Source organism: Salvelinus fontinalis, chromosome 22 (genome assembly GCF_029448725.1).
Source record: "Salvelinus fontinalis isolate EN_2023a chromosome 22, ASM2944872v1, whole genome shotgun sequence".
Taxonomy (NCBI): Eukaryota; Metazoa; Chordata; class Actinopteri; order Salmoniformes; family Salmonidae; genus Salvelinus; species Salvelinus fontinalis.
In genome coordinates, this window is record NC_074686.1 from 39,328,633 (window position 1) to 39,344,190 (window position 15,558).

Below are 15,558 nucleotides of genomic sequence, written 5' to 3' on the forward strand. Positions count from 1 at the left end.
GAAATATTGTCTGGAATCACAAGATGCCTGTCTTTCAATTGCTGTACACTATGTATTTTTCAGAAATGTTTTATGATGAGTATTTAGTTATTTGGCGTTGGTGTCTGTAATTTTTCTGTCTGCTTTCGGTGCAATTTCTGACTGTAGCTGCAATGTAAACTATGATTTATACCTGAAATATGCAAATTTTTCTAACAAAACATATGCTATACAATAAATATGTTATCAGACTCATCTGATGAATTTGTTTCTTGGTTAGTGGCTATTTATATCTTTATTTGGTCGAATTTGTGATAGCTACTGATGGAGTAAATAACTGGTGGAGTAATGAAAAATGGTGTCTTTTGCTAACATGGTTAGCTAATAGATTTACATATTGTGTCTTCCCTGTAAAACATTTTAAAAATCGGACATGTTGGCTTGATTCACAAGATGTGTACCTTTCATCTTGGTGTCTTGGACTTGTTAATGTGTGAAAGTTAAATATTTAAAAAAAATATCTTTTGAATTTCGCGCCCTGCACTTTGAGCTGGCTGTTGTCATAAGTGTTCCGGCGTCGGGCTGCAGCCATGACTACCGCCCCGTAACACTCACGTCGGTAGCCATGAAGTGCTTTGAAAGGTTGGTCCTGGCTCACATCAACACAATCATCCTGGAAACCCTAGACCCACTCCAATTCGCATACCGCCTCAACAGTTCCACAGATGACGCAATCTTAAATCGCACTCCACACTGCCCTTTCCTACCTGGACAAAAGGAACACCTATGTGAGAATGCTGTTCATTGACTACAGCTCAGCGTTCAACACCATAGTGCCCTCAAAGCGCATCACTAAGCTAAGGACTCTGGGACTAAACACCTCCCTCTACAACTGGATCTTGGACATCCTGACGGGCTGCCCCCAGGTGGTAAGGTTAGGTAGCAACACATCTGCCACGCTGATCCTCAACACGGGGGCCCCTCAGGGGTGCGTACTTAGTCCCCTCCTCTACTCCTTGTTCACTCACGACTGTGTGGCCAAGCACTAATCCAACACCATCATTAAATTAGCTGAGGACACAACAGTGGTAGGCCTGATCACCGACAACGATGAGACGTCCTGTAAGGAGGATGTCAGAGAACTGGCAGTGTGGTGCCAGGACAACAACCTCTCCCTCAACGTGAGCAAGACAAAGGAGATGATCGTGGACTACAGGAAAAGGAGGGCCGAACAGGCCCCCATTAACATCAACGGGGCTGTAGTGGAGCGGGTCGAGAGTTTCAAGTTCTTTGGTGTCCACATCACCAACTATCATGGTCCAAACACACCAAGACAGTCGTGAAGAGGACACGACAAAACCCTTTCTCCCTCAGGAGACTGAAAAGATTTGGCATGGGTCCCCACATCCTCAAAAAGTTATACAGCTGCACCATCGAGAGCATCCTGACGGGTTGCATCACCGCCTGGTATGGCAACTGCTCGGCATCTGACCGTAAGGCACTACAGAGGGTGCCTCTTAACTCTATTTCTTGAACTGCATTGTTGGTTAAGGGCTTGTAAGTAAGACTTTCACGGTAAGGTCCTACACCTGTTGTATTCGGCACATGTGACAAATAACATTTTGATTTGACTAACCAATAAGAGTTTATCTGTCTCCTCAGATCAGTTTTGTGTTGTCTGAGGGAGACACGGAGTAGCAGAAAGATATGAGTATGATATAATAATAAGATATAACGATGTGAATATGTTGTGTGTCTACACCATAGGAGCAGGTTTGAAGTCCACCCGAGGGCAAAAGGCCTAAGGTTTGGTCAGCTGTTGTTTTTAAAGGGTAAACCCTAAAGAGAAAGATATCTTCTCTACAGAACACATGCCTTATCTACCCTAGAAATTGGCCTATAGCTGCTGAGGAAACCATTGTAGAGTAGAACTGTTGCTAACACACACACACACACAGAGAGAGAGAGAGAAATAGAAGGACAGACAGACAGACAGACAGACAGACAGACAGACAGACAGACAGACAGACAGACAGACAGACAGACAGACAGACAGGCAGGCAGGCAGGCAGGCAGGCAGGCAGGCAGGCAGGCAGGCAGGCAGGCAGGCAGGCAGGCAGGCAGACAGGCAGACAGACAGACAGACAGACAGACAGACAGACAGACAGACAGACAGACAGACAGACAGACAGACAGACTTCCACCATGCACCTGCTCTAGGGTTCAACCCAAAACAGTTGGTATGGAGAGAGAGAGGAGAGAGGACACCAAGAACGTCAATGCAAGTACCCTTTCCCTTCAGCTAGTACCTCTCTAATGGAATTCATATAACAACCTTGAAAGTACGCTAATCGTATTATGCAATATATGCAGTTGACCGTATTCCCTGGGTAAGAGCGGATAGGTTCCTGGAAACTGATGAAACCGAGGTTGACTCATAGGTTCTCAGTTTGGTCGTGTCCACCCCCGAACACAGCGTTTTGGACAAGACATATGGGTGGCTATAATAGCGTACAGTCTCTGTCCATACGAAACACAGTTATATGACATTTGGCTGTAAATTGTGTATATTCTTTGTTATTTTTTGACTCACCTTTGGATTTACAATCCGCGCAGAATTTGTTCTCCTCGAGTGATAGTAGCGAAGTGAGGACAGCGTGATATCTGTCAATGTCTTTCACCGATTTACCAATCATCATCATTACTGTCTCTTCCTCTACGTTGCCTCTTCCTCACACACCTCTCCGACACCCGCCGCTGTCGTCCTAATATCAAGATAGACGAAATAGCACTGATTCGGATAAGCTCCGTTTGCAGAATAAAAAAAAAACAGACCCCAGACAAATTAGATACGGAACAAGCTATGCGGCTCCCCCGCGTCCTCTTCCTCTTCAAAAAAAAAAGGGAAGCGATTTGTTTTTTCACTGACGTTATGGAACAATCCCTTAAGTCAAAGCTGCCCAGTTAGCTTACAACAATGCGTGAGTAATGGCCTGGCAAGACAGAGGGTATAGCCTGTTATTGCACTCCTATGCTTCGTCGAAAAGATCTATATTAGGTAGTAAATATCACAACAACAACTAAAACTATATTTCCTGTCGTCCTCTTGTGTAAAATTATAGCGCAACAAGCGGGTTTTGCTTCACTCCTTTGAAGCGCATCGGTATCGAGTCCGCTCGTCTGACAGTTCACACCTCTCTCTCTCTCTCTCTCTCTCTCTCTCTCTCTCTCTCTCTCTCTCTCTCTCTCTCTCTCTCTCTCTCTCTCTCTCTCTCCTCTCTCTCTCTCTCTCTCTCTCTCTCTCTCTCTCTCTCTCTCTCTCTCTCTCTCTCTCTCTCTCTCTCTCTCTCTCTCTCTCTCTCCTCTCTCTCTCTCTCTCTCTCTCTCTCTCTCTCTCTCTCTCTCTCTCTCTCTCTCTCTCTCTCTCTCTCTCTCTCTCTCTCTCTCTCTCTCTCCTCGAACTGACCGCAGCCGCGCCACTCAAACACAGCGCGCACGCGGACACACACACACACGGGTCTCCCACTTCCTGTCGGCGCCCTTTAATTTATTTCATAGGTTTACACATTAGGCCTATAACTCATGCTTGAGTGAAAATGGTAGTTTGAGCATTTATGCTAACTATTTAAATGAAACTACCTATGAATGCTAATCTTCCCAAACACCTGCATTGCAGCCGACAAGAACACCTGGCCTTAAAGTTCAACTGAAAGAGTGTTTAACTACTTTTGCAGATATTAAACATACAGACAGTCATAATAACCAGTCCAAAAATATCAAATTCCTAGTTTATGCTACAAAACTAACCTTATAAGAGGTTTCTTAAAAATAGGTTCTATTTGACTCAATGTTCTATAGCACAGGTGTCAAACTCATTCCACGGAGGGCCGAGTGTCTGCGGGTTTTCGCTCCTCCCTTGTACTTGATTGATGAATTAACATCACTAATTAGTTAGGAACTCCCCACACCTGGTTGTCTAGGGCTTTATTGAAAGGAAAAACCAAAAACCTGCAGACACTAGGCCCTCCGTGGAATGAGTTTGACACCCCTGTTCTATAGTAAGGTATTGTTGGCAGAATAGATAGATGCATTTCATTATTATTTTTTTAACCAGGCAAGTCAGTTAAGAACAAATTCTTATTTTCAATGACGGCCTAGGAACGGTGCGTTAACTGGTCTAGGAACGGTGCGTTAGCTGGTCTAGGAACGGTGCGTTAACTGGTCTAGGAACGGTGCGTTAACTGGTCTAGGAACGGTGCGTTAACTGGTCTAGGAACGGTGCGTTAACTGGTCTAGGAACGGTGCGTTAACTGGTCTAGGAACGGTGCGTTAACTGGTCTAGGAACGGTGCGTTAACTGGTCTAGGAACGGTGCGTTAACTGGTCTAGGAACGGTGCGTTAACTGGTCTAGGAACGGTGCGTTAACTGGTCTAGGAACGGTGCGTTAACTGGTCTAGGAACGGTGCGTTAACTGGTCTAGGAACGGTGCGTTAACTGGTCTAGGAACGGTGCGTTAGCTGGTCTAGGAACGGTGCGTTAACTGGTCTAGGAACGGTGCGTTAACTGGTCTAGGAACGGTGCGTTAACTGGTCTAGGAACGGTGCGTTAACTGGTCTAGGAACGGTGCGTTAACTGCCAGTTCAGGAGCAGCACGACAGATACCTTGTCATCTATGGGATTTGAACTTGCAACCTTTCAGTTACTAGTCCAACACTCTTACCACTAGGCTACCCTGCCTCCCCAGTTCACTGCATGATTCATTTAATACACCAATAGATTTATTAGTAGTCCAAAACATTTTGCTATCAGGTTGTAAATCCCAGCTGGCCTTGAAACATTGTCTGCTGCCTCCATTCGGGATGCACTGCTGCAGTTTCATTGACTCAATATTCTGGATAAAAAAAATGGATAAATGTAACTAAAGCTGAATATCAAATTAGCAAGAGCAATATTCAGTAGTCAGTCATAAAGTGGCAGTTTCACGGCGATGCCAGGGATTGAACCACTGAGCTATGAAACAAGCTAAAATCATGGTACCTAACAATACCTAGATAGCTAGCTGCTAGGTGGATGTAATGTCATTGGAGGAGTGGCTGACTCCCCATTCGTATTGGTTTTCGGTGGCTATACACAGCTAGCTGCTAGCTGTCATTTGGTTAGCTAGGAACTACTAGAACAACTATTATCCAGGTAGCATATATCTCTTCTTTCGTTCGCAAATTCACTCCGGTTTTCTACTCTGATTCCAGAGCACTAGAACACTATTGTCTGACTGATGAATTTACTAACCCGCAACACCGGCTGAATACGACCGGTGTCAGTAAACGTAGACGCAACACCGGCTGAATACGACCGGTGTCAGTAAACTTAGAAGCAACACCGGCTGAATACGACCGGTGTCAGTAAACGTAGACGCAACACCGGCTGAATACTACCGGTGTCAGTAAACGTAGACGCAACACCGGCTGAATACGACCGGTGTCAGTAAACGTAATAGTTAGATAATGTGTAAACAGCCTAACCAGCTCTGCTAACGGCTAGTACAATGGTCAGAGTGAGGTGTTCTCTCATTTGTGTCTGGATGTAGCTAGCTAGCAAGCTATCCAACTTTGGCTAGTTAGCTTGGGTGCTTGGTTGGGACAACGCATGCATTGGCAGGCAAGCTGCAGATGGACGAGCAGGCTATTCCCCATAGTTAATTAGTGCAATTTTGACGACCAACCAATAAAAAGTTTGAGAGGGTTTATCCGTTAGATTTTAGCTCATCTTGTTCCGGCTAACATTAGCTGTTGATCTTGTTGTTCTTGATGTGTATAACTGAGGGAGAGAGAACTAACCTTTTCATGGTTGTTTGATCAGTAGGACTGTAAAAGTTCCACAAATGTAAGACGAATCCCCTAGTATTTACATAATACACATATGTTATTTGCAGAAATCCAATCAAGTGTATTTTGTGGCTTTTGGCAAATGCGTTCTAATGATCTGATGTCTCCCTGTTGCAACAGCCTGTAAACACACGGTCCGGTCCAACGTTAAGGACGGCAGGCCCGACAGCCTGTAAACACACGGTCCGGTCCAACGTTAAGGACGGCAGGCCCGACAGCCTGTAAACACACGGTCCGGTCCAACGTTAAGGACGGCAGGCCCGACAGCCTGTAAACACACGGTCCGGTCCAACGTTAAGGACGGCAGGCCCGACAGCCTGTAAACACACGGTCCGGTTCAACGTTAAGGACGGCAGGCCCGTGTGGTAATTGGATTGTTTGCATATAGGCCTACTGTAGCTCTGATTGGCTATAGCGCACCGGTCTGCGTAGACTGCGTAGACTCCGGTCTTGGAGGATAGTTGTTTTTATTAGGTTTTATTTACTGCAGTGTCTGTTAATTGTCTAAATGCAAAGTTTTGTTTCCCGAGTCTATATTGCTACAACATTTTTCACAAGTGCCTTACTCTCTATGTCATTCACCAAACATTCTAGGAACTTATGAAAATATGAAAACGACTTTGTCTAATTGCTCATTTCTCCGATTTTTTTTTCTTCTAAAGTGTCATATTCCTTCTTGGGGGGGTTGAATATGAACAGATTTTAATAAGATTTCATGTTGCTATAATGCTGTCAGTTCCACTTTAAATAGACCTGGCTTTTTTAATTCTGTAGAGGTGGAAATTCAGACAACATGCTCACAGGCTGTCTGATCCTATTTACGCCACCTTGTGGTCAATCATGAGAAGTGACATACTATTACTGTAGCCAACTTGTACGAAAGTGACAGCGTCCCTCCGGGCCAGGGCGTTATGTGGCCGTTCTTCTAGTAATGTTAGGGGCAGTAGTGGTGCATAGTGGGTAAAATCCCTGTGGAAGCCAAGCCAGGAAAAAAAGCCATATTACAACCTATGTATTGTGATAATTGTGTAATTTGCTCTATAACATGTTAGTTCACATGCCTTGTGATCGTGATATATGCAGTAGGCCTAAAAGCTGAGTCAATAAGAAGACACAGTGGCAGAATAAATTCAACCACTCCTTTGTTTCATGGCAAAACCGAAGAGCAACCTCTGTCCAGTGGAGTGTAACGAACAATTATATGACCTAAAGCTTGGTCAAGAAAGTTGTTCACATTAGAAAAGAGTTACTGCAAGTCGCAAAGAAAACAGGAGCTGCTTCCACTATTCCAGCACCATTTCACCTTCAACATTTCAACATCATCAAATCACCTCTGCTTAGTCTAATACAGTAACAACTAAAAGATACCGAAAACTATTTAGTCCAATCAACGAAAGCTAGATATGATGTGGCCCTCTCTTGTCTTAGTTGAGGTGAAGTAAAATATGCTAGCCTCTCTCTCTCTCTTCCGTCCATCAGCTGCTGAGTGTGTGTGTGTGTGTGTGTGTTTGTGTGTGTGTGTGTGTGTGTGTGCGTGCGTGCGTGATTGTAATTAGAAAAAACATATTGACTCACTCTACTTGTAGAGAAACGCCAATACCATCCTCCTCTCTTTCATGTCGACGAAAGGGTTTATGACTCTCATAGGCTGTCATATGACTGTCATAGGCTATCATATTGCTGTCATATGACTGTCATAGGCTGTCATATGACTGTCATAGGCTATCATAGGCTGTCATATGACTGTCATAGGCTATCATATCGCTGTCATATGACTGTCATAGGCTGTCATATGACTGTCATAGGCTGTCATATGACTGTCATAGGCTGTCATATGACTGTCATAGGCTGTCATATCGCTGTCATATGACTGTCATAGGCTGTCATATGACTGTCATATGACTGTCATTGTCCTAGGCTACCTGGCTAAAATTGCTTGCTCGCTAGCCTAACTTCCTTTCATGGCCAACGTTAGCTAGCTAGCTAGTTAGCAGTAGCAATTAGCATTAGCCTTCTACATTTAGCTACATATTGAACATCCATCCTCTCAGTCCAGGGGCACAATGTATTTTATGGTTAGATCAGAATCGTCGTTATAATCATTGGCCAGTACGGAGAATATAAGTAAAACCACAAGTCCAAAATCCTTATCGATGTCCATAGCTAATTTAGGAAAGGGCCAATTTTATTTAGCTAGCTAGCCACCGGAGGACAACAACACAACGAGATGCAACAATCCAAGTTGTTTCTGTCAATCAAATCAAATGTTATTTGTCACATGCGCTGAATACAACAGGTTGAAATGCCCTTAACCAACAATGCTGTTCAAGAAAGAAGAAAATAGTTACTAAATAAACTAAAGTAAAAATTTAAAAAATAAAACAAGTAACACAATAAATGTACATAACAATAACGAGACCATATACAGGGTGTTACGGTACAGAGTCAATGTGGAGGCTATATACAGGGTGTTACGGTACAGAGTCAATGTGGAGGCTATATACAGGGGGTACCGGTACAGAGTCAATGTGGAGGCTATATACAGGGGGTACCGGTACAGAGTCAATGTGGAGGCTATATACAGGGGGTACCGGTACAGAGTCAATGTGGAGGCTATATACAGGGTGTTACGGTACAGAGTCAATGTGGAGGCTATATACAGGGTGTACCGGTACAGAGTCAATGTGGAGGCTATATACAGGGGGTACCGGTACAGAGTCAATGTGGAGGCTATATACAGGGGGTACCGGTACAGAGTCAATGTGGAGGCTATATACAGGGTGTACCGGTACAGAGTCAATGTGGAGGCTATATACAGGGTGTTACGGTACAGAGTCAATGTGGAGGCTATATACAGGGTGTTACGGTACAGAGTCAATGTGGTGGCTATATACAGGGTGTTACGGTACAGAGTCAATGTGGTGGCTATATACAGGGTGTTACGGTACAGAGTCAATGTGGAGACCATATACAGGGTGTTACGGTACAGAGTCAATGTGGTGGCTATATACAGAGGGTACCGGTACAGAGTCAATGTGGAGGCTATATACAGGGTGTTACGGTACAGAGTCAATGTGGAGGCCATATACAGGGTGTTACGGTACAGAGTCAATGTGGAGGCTATATACAGGGTGTTACGGTACAGAGTCAATGTGGAGGCTATATACAGGGTGTTACGGTACAGAGTCAATGTGGAGGCTATATACAGGGTGTTACGGTACAGAGTCAATGTGGAGGCTATATACAGGGTGTTACGGTACAGAGTCAATGTGGAGGCTATATACAGGGTGTTACGGTACAGAGTCAATGTGGAGGCTATATACAGGGTATTACGGTACAGAGTCAATGTGGAGGCTATATACAGGGTGTTACGGTACAGAGTCAATATGGAGGCTATATACAGGGTGTACCGGTACAGAGTCAATGTGGAGGCTATATACAGGGTGTTACGGTACAGAGTCAATGTGGAGGCTATATACAGGGTGTTACGGTACAGAGTCAATGTGGAGGCTATATACAGGGTGTTACGGTACAGAGTCAATATGGAGGCTATATACAGGGTGTACCGGTACAGAGTCAATGTGGAGGCTATATACAGGGTGTTACGGTACAGAGTCGATGTGGAGGCTATATACAGGGTGTTACGGTACAGAGTCAATGTGGAGGCTATATACAGGGTGTTATGGTACAGAGTCAATGTGGAGGCTATATACAGGGGGTACCGGTACAGAGTCAATGTGGAGGCTATATACAGGGTGTTACGGTACAGAGTCAATGTGGAGGCTATATACAGGGTGTTACGGTACAGCGTCAATGTGGAGGCTATATACAGGGTGTTACGGTACAGAGTCAATGTGGAGGCTATATACAGGGTGTTACGGTACAGAGTCAATGTGGAGGCTATATACAGGGTGTTACGGTACAGAGTCAATGTGGAGTCTATATACAGGGGGTACCGGTACAGAGTCAATGTGGAGGCTAAATACAGGGTGTACCGGTACAGAGTCAATGTGGAGGCTATATACAGGGTGTACCGGTACAGAGTCAATGTGGAGGCTATATACAGGGTGTTACGGTACAGAGTCAATGTGGAGGCTATATACAGGGTGTTACGGTACAGAGTCAATGTGGAGGATATATACAGGGTGTTACGGTACAGAGTCAATATGGAGGCTATATACAGGGTGTACCGGTACAGAGTCAATGTGGAGGCTATATACAGGGTGTTACGGTACAGAGTCGATGTGGAGGCTATATACAGGGTGTTACGGTACAGAGTCAATGTGGAGGCTATATACAGGGTGTTATGGTACAGAGTCAATGTGGAGGCTATATACAGGGGGTACCGGTACAGAGTCAATGTGGAGGCTATATACAGGGTGTTACGGTACAGAGTCAATGTGGAGGCTATATACAGGGTGTTACGGTACAGCGTCAATGTGGAGGCTATATACAGGGTGTTACGGTACAGAGTCAATGTGGAGGCTATATACAGGGTGTTACGGTACAGAGTCAATGTGGAGGCTATATACAGGGTGTTACGGTACAGAGTCAATGTGGAGTCTATATACAGGGGCTACCGGTACAGAGTCAATGTGGAGGCTATATACAGGGTGTACCGGTACAGAGTCAATGTGGAGGCTATATACAGGGTGTACCGGTACAGAGTCAATGTGGAGGCTATATACAGGGTGTTACGGTACAGAGTCAATGTGGAGGCTATACACAGGGTGTTACGGTACAGAGTCAATGTGGAGGCTATATACAGGGTGTTACGGTACAGAGTCAATGTGGAGGCTATATACAGGGTGTTACGGTACAGAGTCAATGTGGAGGCTATATACAGGGGGTACCGGTACAGAGTCAATGTGGAGGCTAAATACAGGGTGTTACGGTACCGAGTCAATGTGGAGGCTATATACAGGGTGTACCGGTACAGAGTCAATGTGGAGGCTATATACAGGGTGTACCGGTACAGAGTCAATGTGGAGGCTATATACAGGGTGTTACGGTACAGAGTCAATGTGGAGGCTATATACAGGGTGTTACGGTACAGAGTCAATGTGGAGGCTATATACAGGGTGTTACGGTACAGAGTCAATGTGGAGGCTATATACAGGGTGTTACGGTACAGAGTCAATGTGGAGGCTATATACAGGGTGTTACGGTACAGAGTCAATGTGGAGGCCATATACAGGGTGTTACGGTACAGAGTCAATGTGGAGGCTATATACAGGGTGTTACGGTACAGAGTCAATGTGGAGGCTATATACAGGGTGTTACGGTACAGAGTCAATGTGGAGGCTATGTACAGGGGGTACCTATACAGAGTCAATGTGGAGGCTATATACAGGGTGTTACGGTACAGAGTCAATGTGGAGGCTATATACAGGGTGTTACGGTACAGAGTCAATGTGGAGGCTATATACAGGGTGTTACGGTACAGAGTCAATGTGGAGGCTATATACAGGGTGTTACGGTACAGAGTCAATGTGGAGGCTATATACAGGGTGTTACGGTACAGAGTCAATGTGGAGGCTATATACAGGGTGTTACGGTACAGAGTCAATGTGGAGGCTATATACAGGGTGTTACGGTACAGAGTCAATATGGAGGCTATATACAGGGTGTACCGGTACAGAGTCAATGTGGAGGCTATATACAGGGTGTTACGGTACAGAGTCGATGTGGAGGCTATATACAGGGTGTTACGGTACAGAGTCAATGTGGAGGCTATATACAGGGTGTTATGGTACAGAGTCAATGTGGAGGCTATATACAGGGGGTACCGGTACAGAGTCAATGTGGAGGCCATATACAGGGTGTTACGGTACAGAGTCAATGTGGAGGCTATATACAGGGTGTTACGGTACAGCGTCAATGTGGAGGCTATATACAGGGTGTTACGGTACAGAGTCAATGTGGAGGCTATATACAGGGTGTTACGGTACAGAGTCAATGTGGAGGCTATATACAGGGTGTTACGGTACAGAGTCAATGTGGAGTCTATATACAGGGGCTACCGGTACAGAGTCAATGTGGAGGCTATATACAGGGTGTACCGGTACAGAGTCAATGTGGAGGCTATATACAGGGTGTACCGGTACAGAGTCAATGTGGAGGCTATATACAGGGTGTTACGGTACAGAGTCAATGTGGAGGCTATATACAGGGTGTTACGGTACAGAGTCAATGTGGAGGCTATATACAGGGTGTTACGGTACAGAGTCAATGTGGAGGCTATATACAGGGTGTTACGGTACAGAGTCAATGTGGAGGCTATATACAGGGGGGTACCGGTACAGAGTCAATGTGGAGGCTATATACAGGGTGTTACGGTACCGAGTCAATGTGGAGGCTATATACAGGGTGTACCGGTACAGAGTCAATGTGGAGGCTATATACAGGGTGTACCGGTACAGAGTCAATGTGGAGGCTATATACAGGGTGTTACGGTACAGAGTCAATGTGGAGGCTATATACAGGGTGTTACGGTACAGAGTCAATGTGGAGGCTATATACAGGGTGTTACGGTACAGAGTCAATGTGGAGGCTATATACAGGGTGTTACGGTACAGAGTCAATGTGGAGGCTATATACAGGGTGTTACGGTACAGAGTCAATGTGGAGGCCATATACAGGGTGTTACGGTACAGAGTCAATGTGGAGGCTATATACAGGGTGTTACGGTACAGAGTCAATGTGGAGGCTATATACAGGGTGTTACGGTACAGAGTCAATGTGGAGGCTATGTACAGGGGGTACCTATACAGAGTCAATGTGGAGGCTATATACAGGGTGTTACGGTACAGAGTCAATGTGGAGGCTATATACAGGGTGTTACGGTACAGAGTCAATGTGGAGGCTATATACAGGGTGTTACGGTACAGAGTCAATGTGGAGGCTATATACAGGGTGTTACGGTACAGAGTCAATGTGGAGGCTATATACAGGGTGTTACGGTACAGAGTCAATGTGGAGGCTATATACAGGGTGTTACGGTACAGAGTCAATGTGGAGGCTATATACAGGGTGTTACGGTACAGAGTCAATGTGGAGGCTATATACAGGGTGTACCGGTACAGAGTCAATGTGGAGGCTATATACAGGGTGTTACGGTACAGAGTCAATGTGGAGGCTATATACAGGGTGTTACGGTACAGAGTCAATGTGGAGGCTATATACAGGGTGTTACGGTACAGAGTCAATGTGGAGGCTATATACAGGGTGTTACGGTACAGAGTCAATGTGGAGGCTATATACAGGGTGTTACGGTACAGAGTCAATGTGGAGGCTATATACAGGGTGTTACTGTACAGAGTCAATGTGGAGGCTATATACAGGGTGTTACGGTACAGAGTCAATGTGGAGGCTATATACAGGGTGTTACGGTACAGAGTCAATGTGGAGGCTATATACAGGGTGTACCGGTACAGAGTCAATGTGGAGGCTATATACAGGGTATTACTGTACAGAGTCAATGTGGAGGCTATATACAGGGGGGGCCCGGTACAGAGTCAATATGCGGGGCCACCGGTTAGTCGAGGTAATTGAGGTAGTATGTACATGTAGGTAGAGTTATTAAAGTGACTATGCATAGATAATAACAACAGAGAGTAGCAGCAGTGTAAAAGCGGGGTCTGGGTAGCCCTTTGATTAGCCAAAGATCATAGGATCTTTGTTTGGTTTGGGGATTACAGCAGTGAGACCTTGTGTCATAAAAACAGGCAGGAGCCCTAAATCAATCGCCTCCTTTAAAGACATTAAATATAAATTTAAAAAATATCCTCCTGAAAAATATTTATAGAATTCATTAATAAGGCCATCATTCCCTTGGAGATTTGTTCTCCTTTTAACTTGTTGATACATTTAGTTCTCTTGATACATTCGGTCCATTTCTAGTCGTAAAGAAATTAACTCTTTCCTTCTTCATCCAAGGTCCTCCCATAGAGATTAGAGAAAGTATGTCCTTAAGTTTCTCTTCTCTCAATCTGTTTACCTTCGGAAATGTCTTTACCTCTCTTCATGGCTGTTTGTCTTATCTCACATACTTCATTCATTCCCAATATTTCCCATAAGACTTAAATAGTTGGGTTTTCCTCCAATTGTCTTGTATAATATCGTTGGCATCCATCTTAATATGATCCTCTTCCAGCAGTCTACTATTGAGTTTCCAATAACTCTGATTCGGGTTATTAACTTCAGATCATATTTAAAGATAAGAATATAACTTTATGATCAGATGGTTCAATGGATACCTTGACTACAGTGTTATCTAATGAATTAGAAATATATTCTTGACTGTCTGGACATGTCCTTGTTACAGCAAGTGAAGTACTTTTTAAAATCAGGATATTTATATATCCAAATATCGAATAATCCAAGACATATTATTAAACTCGGTATTAACAATGCTGGATCTTTTAGGAGGGGGATATCTGTCAATCATCACATTAGGCACAGAATTACAATCTCCACTTAAGATCATCTTAAAATACACCTTTAATTCTATTAATCTCTCCCAGAGTGGTGAGTCGTACTACTGATGACCTTCCCTTTAAATACACCTTTAATTCTATTAATCTCTTCCAGAGTGGTGAGTCTTACTACTGATGACCTTCCCTTTAAATACACCTTTAATTCTATTAATCTCTTCCAGAGTGGTGAGTCTTACCACTGATGACCTTCCCTTTAAATACACCTTTAATTATATTAATGTCTACCAGAGTGGTGAGTCTTACTACTGATGACCATCCCTTTAAATGCACCTTTAATTCTATTAATCTCTTCCAGAGCAGTGAGTCGTACTACTCATGACCTTCCCTTTAAATACACCTTTAATTCTATTAATGTCTACCAGAGTGGTGAGTCATACTACTGATGACCATCCCTTTAAATACACCTTTAATTCTATTAATCTCTTCCAGAGTGATATACAAGGGGTACCGGTACAGAGTCAATGTGGATGCTAGAAACAGGGTGTACCGGTACAGAGTCATTGTGGAGACTATATACAGGGTGTTACGGTACAGAGTCATTGTGGAGACTATATACAGGGGGTACCGGTACCGAGTCAATGTGGAGGCTATATACAGGGGTTACCAGTACATAGTCAATATGGAGGCTATATACAGGGTGTTACGGTACAGAGTCAATGCGGAGGCTATATACGGGGTGTTACGGTACAGAGTCAATGTGGAGGCTATATACAGGGGGTACCGGTACAGAGTCAATGTGCGGGGCTATATACAGGGTGTACCGGTACCGAGTCAATGTGGAGGCTATATACGGGGTGTTACGGTACAGAGTCAATGTGGAGGCTATATACAGGGTGTTACGGTACAGAGTCAATGTGGAGGCTATATACAGGGGGTACCGGTACAGAGTCAATGTGCGGGGGTACAGGCTAGTTTGTAAAGTAATTTGTAAAGTGACTATGCATAGATAATAAACAGCGAGTAGCAGCAGCGTTAAAACAACTCTCTGCAACTGCTTGACGTGCGGTAGCAGAGAGAACAGTCTATGACTAGGGTGACAAGAGTCTTTGACCATTTTTGGTTCTTCCTCTGACACCGCCTAGTATATAGGTTCTGGATTGCAGGAAGCTTGACCCCAGTGATGTACTGGGCTGTACGCACTACCCTCTGTAATGCCTTACGGTCAGATGCCGAGCAATTGCCATACCAGGCGGTGA

General features: G+C 44.4%; 1 protein-coding gene across 3 annotated transcripts in view; it reads right to left on the minus strand.

Annotated features, from left to right (window-relative positions):
• smap2 (small ArfGAP2) overlaps window positions 1-5,906 on the minus strand; it is a 50,866-nt gene extending 44,960 nt beyond the window's left edge. The window contains exons 1-2 of one of the 3 annotated variants that reach the window (XM_055877370.1): window positions 5,817-5,906; window positions 2,573-2,744 (exon numbers count right to left, since the gene is read on the minus strand). In XM_055877370.1, the coding sequence (XP_055733345.1) occupies window positions 2,573-2,681 (109 nt within the window). In that variant the 5' untranslated portion in view covers window positions 2,682-2,744; window positions 5,817-5,906. Of the gene's footprint in view, window positions 1-2,572; window positions 3,206-5,816 lie in introns of those variants that run through there. The other 2 variants (XM_055877371.1, XM_055877369.1) reach the window with 2 other exon arrangements.
• Between the last annotated feature and the right edge of the window lie 9,652 nt (window positions 5,907-15,558).